The sequence below is a fragment of the Haliotis asinina genome, chromosome 3 (genome assembly GCF_037392515.1).
Source record: "Haliotis asinina isolate JCU_RB_2024 chromosome 3, JCU_Hal_asi_v2, whole genome shotgun sequence".
NCBI classification, from domain to species: Eukaryota; Metazoa; Mollusca; class Gastropoda; order Lepetellida; family Haliotidae; genus Haliotis; species Haliotis asinina.
This window is the reverse complement of record NC_090282.1, coordinates 80,819,854-80,829,813: the sequence shown is the minus strand read 5'-3', so window position 1 is coordinate 80,829,813 and position 9,960 is coordinate 80,819,854. Positions and strand designations below refer to the sequence as shown.

Sequence of the window (9,960 nt, the reverse complement as noted above, 5' to 3'; positions counted from 1 at the left end):
TTTTTTTGGGTTTTTTTGTTTGTTTGTTTTGTTTTTTGTTGTTTTTTTGTGGTTTTTTTTTGGGGGGGGGTTGGTTTTTTTTTTGCTTGTAGTTATTACACATATCAGAAAACATGACATGTTGGAGTGAGTAATGGGTACTTGGCTCATGGCAAGTTGTCCTTCATCTATTAATCTCTACCTACAACAGAAATGACTTGGATAAGTCGTTAACGGGTTTTCAGTGAAGTACGTTTTCAACATCACGCAACTTACCATAAGGCTGCTTGTTATGCACAAAATGTCGAAAAACTGTATCGCGGTACGTATCGTATCGTGACCTTAGTATCTAGAAACGTATAGTTTGGTGAAGCACCAGTATCGTCATGCTCTATAAAGGACAGCCCGCTTAAGCTGTGATCATACATTCTCTCATAATACTGTTATTGCGTGACGCCAGTGAGTTACAAGTATTAGATAAAACTGTATTTAATGATGAACTTGCATATGGCTTTATTTTTATAGCTTATGTAAATCTGTACTCACATTCTGTAAAAGTTAACTCGCAAAAGTGACTGTGTGACAATAGCGTTAATTTTCAGTTCATTATTGAGCCCCTAGATACCCCATGTAACATCGGAATATCGTATGCTGTCAGTCGGTGATGTCACCGTTGACAGGTTTCCAATGGGCAGCATTTTATACATGTAATGCATTTACCAGCTCCTCCGACATGGTATAACTGAAGTAGACTCAATACTTATAGACGAACTATTGCATGAGAATGTGAACAATATTTCAACTAAACTTATTGGTTTCTTTTCCTGGTCCACAAATATTCAGCGACATGATCTTGAACTGATACAAGCATTTTCCGATTGTTCCTAGTTAACAATCTTAATCTATCTGTAAGAGGAAAAGCTTATCTAAGAACAGAAATGGTTCATAGATAATGGTATGGCAAGGATCGTGTCGTTTTTAAGCAAACGTTATCTGAATTCAATACAGTTTCTGATAGGTGACAGTGCCGTCCCTACTCGTGTATGGACGTGTACACCATAATGACGTTGAGCTTGTTGCTCCTACTACTAGTTCTGACTGTGGCGGATACCCAGAGTCCGCCGCCCTTACGTGAGTATAATCAATACTCTCTACATGCACACATTCAGTCATCACATAGCTCCCTTTCTTCCCAAAGGACAGCACCTATCACTAAGATACAGTTTCATTTCGGATACATTGGTCGGAGCGTATTAAATAGCTTACCAATATTAGTTTTCTTAATGGTTGTCAAATGGTTTCTCATGTCGTTCCGAGACAATTCTAAATCATGATTAATTGTCTGAGAGATGTATTTTCTGAAACTTAATAAACATATTATATGTATAGCCATGAGGTACGACTTCACTTGTGGTAGTGAACATGGTGAAGAATTGGAAGTACACTCAACATTACCAACCACCACAGAGATAATACTGATATCGTGTAAGTCTTGTCGGGTTGGTGCGCCATAAACAAACGCTGTGAATTTTGTGACACATGCATAAAATGTTAAATATTCACATGGGAACAGATCACAGGTGAATGTCACAGTATTGACATGGTACGCATATTTACATGATTGGCACGTCTGCTTACATCACCGATAGTTGCAACGTATGTCATATTTGGGATTTTACTTTCTCAGTCAAGTACAAATTCTAGTACTTGATTCGAACCCGCACCCTCAGAGTCAGGCACTGTATCACCAGCACACTAAGTCAGCCGCCTAGCCCGCTCAGCCACAGCGACTTCCACTAGCTGACTTAGTGTGCTGGCGATTAGGTGAATGACTCTGAGGGGGCGGGTTCGAATCCTGGATGGGACTCAATCAAAACCAAAAGTACTAGAATTTGTACTTTACTGAGTAGGTGCAATCCCAAATATGACATACGTTGCACTTTCTTTCTGTAGTCATCACCGGTAGTTGTCTCTCGCAAAATCCCTGAACCAAATTATCTTCCTTACAATATAACCCTCTCTGCAATGCTAGGACCCTAATCGAAGCAAGTCGAGATTTCCTCAGGATCTGAATCTCTGGTCTCCCTGGAGATCCTTTTCGCTTTTAATGGGTTTCTTACTCAAAATTATGTATTCAGATACTAAGCGTCAATCTAGTCTCGTACGTTTGTTACCTTGACTGATATGTATGTTTACAAGACTGGTACATGTGTTTACGTAATGGTGCGTGTGTTTACAGGGATGGTACGTGTGTTTACAGGGATGGTACGTGTGTTTAAATGACTGGTACGTGTGTTTACGTAGATGGTACGTGCGTCTCCATTGATTCTACGAGTGTTTACATGAATGATACGTGTGTTTACACAACCAGTATGTGTGTCTACATAACGGGTAGGTGTGTTTAAATGGATGGTACGTGTGTATATGTCACAGTCCATTGTGAAATCAGTCATTTCGTGAAACTTTTAGTCATTTCACGAAATGACTGATTTCACAATCTGACTGTAACACATACATGGATGGGACGTGTGTCTACTGATGGCATGTGTGTTTACATGATGGTACGTGTGTCTACTGATGGCATGTGTGTCTACTGGGATGCGACGTGTGTCTACATGGATGGAACGTGCGTCTACGTGGATGTGACGTGTGTCTACATGGATGGTACGTGTGTTTACATGGATGGTACGTGTGTCTACATGGATGGGACGTGTGTTTACATGGATGGTACGTGTGTTTACGTGGATGGTACGTGTGTTTACGTGGATGGTACGTGTGTCTACATGATGGTACGTGTGTTTACGTGGATGGTACGTGTGTCTACATGATGGTACGTGTGTTTACATGGATGGTACGTGTGTTTACGTGGATGGGACGTGTGTCTACATGATGGTACGTGTGTTTACGTGGATGGTACGTGTGTCTACATGATGGTACGTGTGTTTACGTGGATGGTACGTGTGTCTACATGATGGTACGTGTGTTTACATGGATGGTACGTGTGTTTACGTGGATGGTACGTGTGTCTACATGATGGCACGTGTGTTTACGTGGATGGTACGTGTGTCTACATGATGGTACGTGTGTTTACATGGATGGTACGTGTGTTTACGTGGATGGTACGTGTGTCTACATGATGGCACGTGTGTTTACATCGCTGACACGTGTGTTTACATGGATGGTACGTGTGTTTATATGGATGGTACGTGTGTCTACTGATGGTACGTGTGTCTACATGATGGTACGTGTGTCTACATGATGGTACGTGTGTTTACGTGGATGGTACGTGTTTTTACGTGGATGGGACGTGTCTACATGATGGCACGTGTGAATACATGATGATACGTGTGTTTACATGGATGGTACGTGTGTTTACGTGGATGGTACGTGTGTCTACATGATGGTACGTGTGTTTACATCGCTGACACGTGTGTCTACATGATGGCACGTGTGTCTACATGATGGTACGTGTGTTTACGTGGATGGTACGTGTGTCTACATGGATGGGACGTGTGTTTACGTGGATGGGACGTGTGTCTACATGATGGTACGTGTGTTTACATCGCTGACACGTGTGTTTACGTGGATGGTACGTGTGTCAACATGGATGGTACGTGTGTCTACATGGATGGTACGTGTGTTTACGTGGATGGTACGTGTGTCTACATGATGGCACGTGTGTCTACGTGGATGTTACGTGTGTCTACGTGGATGGTACGTGTGTCTTCATGATGGTACGTGTGTCTACGTGCATGGTACGTGTGTTTACATGGATGGTACGTGTGTCTACGTGGATGGTACGTGTGTCTACATGGATGGTACGTGTGTCTACATGATGGTACGTGTGTCCACATGGATGGTACGTGTGTCTACGAGGATGGTACGTGTGTTTACGTGGATGATACGTGTGTCTACATGGATGGTACGTGTGTCTACATGATGGCACGTGTGTCTACGTGCATGGTACGTGTGTTTACATGGATGGTACGTGTTTCTACGTGGATGGGACATGTGTTTACGTGGTTGGTACGTGTGCCTACATGGATGGTACGTGTGTCTACGTGGATGGTACGTGTGTCTACGTGGATGGTACGTGTGTCTACATGATGGTACGTGTGTTTACATGGATGGTACGTGTGTCTACATGGATGGTACGTGTGTCTACATGGATGGTACGTGTGTCTACGTGGATGGTACCTGTGTTTAAGTGGTTGGTACGTGTGTCTACGTGGATGGTACGTGTGTCTACGTGGATGGTACGTGTGTCTACGTGGATGGTACGTGTGTCTACATGATGGTACGTGTGTCTACATGGATGGTACGTGTGTCTACGTGGATGGTACGTGTGTCTACATGATGGTACGTGTGTTTACGTGGATGGTACGTGTGTCTACATGATGGTACGTGTGTCTACATGATGATACGTGTGTTTACGTGGATGGTACGTGTGTCTACATGATGGCACGTGTGTCTACATGGATCGTACGTGTGTCTATGTGGATGGTACGTGTGTTTACATGGATGGTACGTGTGTCTACATGGATGGGACGTGTGTTTACGTGGATGGTACGTGTGTCTACATGATGGTACGTGTGTCTACATGATGGTACGTGTGTTTACATGGATGACACGTGTGTTTACGTGGATGATACGTGTGTCTACATGGATGGTACGTGTGTCTACTGATGGCACGTGTGTCTGCATGGATGGTACGTGTTTTTACATGGATGGTACGTGTGTCTACGTGGATGGTACGTGTGATTACATGGATGGTACGTGTGTCTATGTGGATGGTACGTGTGTTGACATGGATGGTACGTGTGTCTACATGGATGGGACGTGTGTTTACGTGGATGGGACGTGTGTTTACGTGGATGGTACGTGTGTCTACATGGATGGTACGTGTGTCTACATGGATGGTACGTGTGTCTACATGATGGCACGTGTGTCTACATGGATGGTACGTGTGTCTACATGGATGGTTCGTGTGTCTACGTGGATGGTACGTGTGATTACATGGATGGTACGTGTGTCTATGTGGATGGTACGTGTGTCTACATGATGGTACGTGTGTCCACATGATGGCACGTGTGTCTACGTGGATGGTACGTGTGTCTACATGGATGGGACGTGTGTTTACATGGATGGTACGTGTGTCTACATGATGGTACGTGTGTTTACGTGGATGGTACGTGTGTTTACGTGGATGGTACGTGTGATTACATGGATGGTACGTTTGTCTATGTGGATGGTACGTGTGTTTACATGGATGGTACGTGTGTTTACGTGGATGGTGCGTGTGTCTACGTGATGGCACGTGTGTCTACATGATGGTACGTGTGTTTACATGAATGGTGCGTGTGTTTACGTGGATGGTACGTGTGTCTACATGGATGGTACGTGTGTCTACATGGATGGTTCGTGTGTCTACATGATGGCACGTGTGTCCACATGGATGGTACGTGTGTCTACATGGATGGTACCTGTGTCTACTTGATGGCACGTGTGTCTATGTGGATGGTATGTGTGTTTACATTAATGGTACGTGTGTCTACGTGGATGGGACGTGTGTTTACGTGGATTTTACGTGTGTTTACGTGGATATGACGTGTGATTACATGGATGGTACGTGTGTCTATGTGGATGGTACGTGTGTTTACATTAATGGTACGTGTGTCTACGTGGATGGGACGTGTGTTTACGTGGATTTTACGTGTGTTTACGTGGATATGACGTGTGATTACATGGATGGTACGTGTGTCTATGTGGATGGTATGTGTGTTTACATGGATGGTACTTGTGTCTACGTGGATGGGACGTGTGTTTACGTGGATTTTACGTGTGTTTACGTGGATATGACGTGTGATTACATGGATGGCACGTGTGTCTATGTGGATGGTATGTGTGTTTACATTAATGGTACGTGTGTCTACGTGGATGGGACGTGTGTTTACGTGGATTTTACGTGTGTCTACGTGGATGGTACGTGTGTTTACGTGGATTTTACGTGTGTTTACGTGGATATGACGTGTGATTACATGGATGGTACGTGTGTCTATGTGGATGGTACGTGTGTTTACATGGATGGTACTTGTGTCTACATGGATGGGACGTGTGTTTACGTGGATGGTACGTCTGTCTACATGGATGGTACGTGTGTTTACATGGATGGTACGTGTTTCTACATGGATGGTACGTGTGTCTACATGATGGCACGTGTGTCTACATGATGGTACGTGTGTCTACATGGATGGTACGTGTGTTTACGTGGATGGTACGTGTGTCGACATGGATGGTGCGTGTGTCTACATGGATGGTACGTGTGTCTACATGATGGCACGTGTGTCTACATGGATGGTACGTGTGTCTACATGGATGGTACGTGTGTCTACGTGGATGGTACGTGTGATTACATGGATGGTACGTGTGTCTATGTGGATGGTACGTGTGTCTACATGATGGTACGTGTGTCCACATGATGGCACGTGTGTCTACATGGATGGTACGTGTGTCCACATGATGGCACGTGTGTCTACGTGGATGGTACGTGTGTTTACATGGATGGTACGTGTGTCTACATGGATGGTACGTGTGTCTACATGATGGTACGTGTGTTTACGTGGATGGTACGTGTGTTTACGTGGATGGTACGTGTGTTTACGTGGTTGGTACGTGTGTCTACATGGATGGTACGTGTGTCTACATGATGGCACGTGTGTCTACGTGGATGGTACGTGTGTTTACATGGATGGTACGTGTGTTTACATGGAATGGTACGTGTGTCTACATGATGGTACGTGTGTTTACGTGGATGGTACGTGTGTCTACTGATGGTACGTGTGTTTACTGATGGCATGATGTGTGTGTCTGCATATTGTTACGTGTTACAGCCTGCACGGATTACCTGCCTAACTGCGACGCCTACAAGGACTCAGCCTGCATCGGGGACTATGAGTCGTGGGCGAGAGTCAACTGCGCGCACAGATGTGGCTTCTGCGGTCAGTATCAGTATAATGAATCAACATTTTTTTATACTGCTTAACTTACTTAGCTGACACAGCGAAATTACATTAGGGATTTATATTGTGAGTTAACATGGATGTGTGAACATGGATGTAAAATCTGTGCTCAACTGTGTCAATGAAGCCAAGTCTGCATCATTTCATAGTTATCATATAGCTGATTCGGTCTATATTATAGTACTATCACCATGTGTCAGCTTGATACCGGGTCAAACAAACCCCTTCCGAAAGGAAAATGACGTTGTTTAATGGTTAGAAGTGTTAGCGACACACGCCGAGGTCCAGTTCCCCGTAACCTGACCTCAGAATGAGTTTAGTTTTCTAACATTAATGCATTCACTGGGATACAATTCCTGCCCTGAGTATTCATGCCACGATGGAACTTTGGCGTACAATTAACTAATTATCATCATAGTCATTACCATACTTACATCTGTGAAAACAACATCCATGGCCGCACTTACTCTGGAGCTGGAGCAAGTGGAACGTGTAGTACAAAAAGAAACAGATCAATTATGAGGTCGATCTCTACTAACATAATCTGTGTGCCACCTAACATTTCCAAAGTTACATCATGGCAATGTCCTGACACAAGGAAACGTTCATCAGCCATTCCTTCATTTGTGTCATTGTTAATGTGTTCAGTATATATAACTGCTGCTGTCAATCACTGGTCGTTTGGAAAGTCGAGCCCATTGAATGTCTTGAAGGTTATATATTGGGTTCTCACCATCTCATTAAATATATTCATATGCATATGTTAAGTGATACCTCGAACCTACTGAAACCTGCAGAGGGCAGTACATTACCACAGCCATGACAAAATTCCTTCAAAGCCTCTTCTCCCTCCATTCGAAACGTCTGTTGAACTTTACTTCTGGAAAGATGGACAGTAATTTGTAGCATCCTGTTGTCAAATTGAGATTTAAACTGATCAGTGAATTCATCACAATAACAACATAGATAATAGATTTCATCAGATAATGATGGATTGGAACTAAAGACAGATTGTTATCCCCCTGTCAGGTTCCCCACCGCCAGCTAGCCCCCCTCCATTATGCAAAGACCACCTCCCCAACTGTAACGAGTACCAGGCCGACACCTGCACCAACAGCTTCTACCGGAAGTGGGCCGAGGACCACTGCCGGAAGACGTGTGGATTGTGTGTCAGCACCACACAAAGTAATCAGATTACTGGTCTAACTGTTGGATAAATCTGATTGATAACTTTCAGTGTGTTTGATACACGTAACATGCTATATTTGGTATTACACTTTCTCAGTAAATGTAGGTCTCTATTTCTCTCTTAACGGTAATGTGCATTCACAGTGTGTTGAAAGGAAAGTTGAAATAACTTTAACATCTAAACAATTTAAGTTTCAGATATGTTATACTCTAATATGAGGCAATAGTTATCCGATACGCACAAAAATCCAAATATCCCCTAAATATAACAGTTTATGCAGTTGCCAATGTGTTGACATTGCAGGTGCGCCCGCCCTGGACAGCAGTAATGTTTTAGGATGAATGGAGACATCTTGATTCTAGATTGAAGATTCTCCCTGAAATAAATATCCAGCCAACATAAAAGATTTATGGTAATTTTCAAATGATCTCCTGTTTGGATTGAGTATGTTAGTGAGTATGGTTTTATGCCGCTTTTAAAGATATTCCAGCAATATCACGGCGGATGACGATAGACATGAACTTCACACGTTGTACCTATGTTGGGAATCGAACCCAGACCTTCGGCATGAAGAAAGGACTAACCCACCTGCCTTATGTGTTAGGAAACCCAGAAACGATGCTCTTCTTTACATGATTACCATTTCTGAGAGAATTTCAGGGGTTACAACGTCTGCGGGTTCGTTCAGTCTCAAAGGACTCAACAGTTAACGGTTTATGACAGTGCCTTTGTCAACTGACCTCCTGTTTCAACTGAAAACGGATGTGTTTACTTTATTTCTTTTTTTTATGATTGCAAACCTACAGAAATCTGTTCATGACATTTTTTTGCTGTTGTGACATTGGTGCCTAGATGGTGAATGTGAGCAAGATTAACAAATTGTGTGCAACATTTCATTAAGAAGTATGTCAATTCCATCGCGACACATCCGCCAAGGGATAGCCTGCTACGGGCGTTAACCACTTTGGTACCACAGAGTGTGGTTCTGGCAGACCAATTATCACCACGACTGACATGCCAGTCAAGCGATTAGGTAGATGCAATGTTCATTTTATAACACAGCTGCGTTTGGTCAAGGGCTGATAATATGAGCAACGGCGTAAAGGAGAATATAAGTAGTTGCAGCGTGCAACCAGTCGATCGCAATATTAGTAGTGTCAGGCAAGAATCTGTTAATAGTTCAAAATATGAAGGCAGTCTCACTGGTATATTACAGTTCTACTTCAGGTTTTTCAGTAGAAGTGAGTGAGTTTGGTTTTACGCCGCTTTTAGCAATATTCCAGAAGCATCACGACGGGGGACACCAGGAATGGACTTCACACATTGTACTCATGTGGGGAATCGAACCCGAGTCTTCAGCTTCACGAGCGAACACTTTAACCACTAGGCTACGCCATCGCCTTTCGGTTAAGTTGGAAGAGAAACGGTTATTTAAAAGTTCTTGTTATTAACTGGTAATTTAAAATGTCAGATCATCTATATGCTCAAGCTTAAGCTAAATTTCTTGCCCCGTGTTTAAACTTTGCCAATCCGAGCAGTTGACATGCATTAAAGAGCCACAGAGCAAAAACACAAACAATGACGATGCCCTTCAGGGTCAAATCCCTGTTTTTCTGCTGATCCTATCAAGACAAGAACAAATTGCCAATAAATAACACCATAAACCCATAAACAGTTTCACTTTGTTTATAAATTTATCATCAAAACATTTACTGATAACAACCCGAAGTATGAGGAATAACTTTACCCTTTGTCACCCTAAATAACCCATAC

At 43.2% G+C, this 9,960-nt stretch overlaps 1 protein-coding gene across 1 annotated transcript; it reads left to right on the top strand.

The window, feature by feature from the left end:
• Positions 1-1,040: 1,040 nt before the first annotated feature.
• On the top strand, positions 1,041-8,528 carry LOC137279077 (uncharacterized). The gene is made up of 4 exons (XM_067811554.1): positions 1,041-1,110; positions 6,870-6,977; positions 8,028-8,183; positions 8,491-8,528. Exons 1-4 carry the CDS (start codon positions 1,041-1,043, stop codon positions 8,526-8,528), a joined length of 372 nt encoding a protein of 123 aa, XP_067667655.1.
• The last annotated feature ends 1,432 nt before the right edge of the window (positions 8,529-9,960 follow it).

Coding starts and splice junctions, on each gene's coding strand:
- LOC137279077 (XM_067811554.1), top strand. CDS start 1,041: ATGACGTTGAGCTTGTTGCTCCTACTACTAGTTCTGACTGTGGCGGAT. Junction 1,111..6,869: donor CCAGAGTCCGCCGCCCTTAC/GTGAGTATAATC, acceptor TACGTGTTACAG/CCTGCACGGATTACCTGCCT. Junction 6,978..8,027: donor GCACAGATGTGGCTTCTGCG/GTCAGTATCAGT, acceptor TCCCCCTGTCAG/GTTCCCCACCGCCAGCTAGC.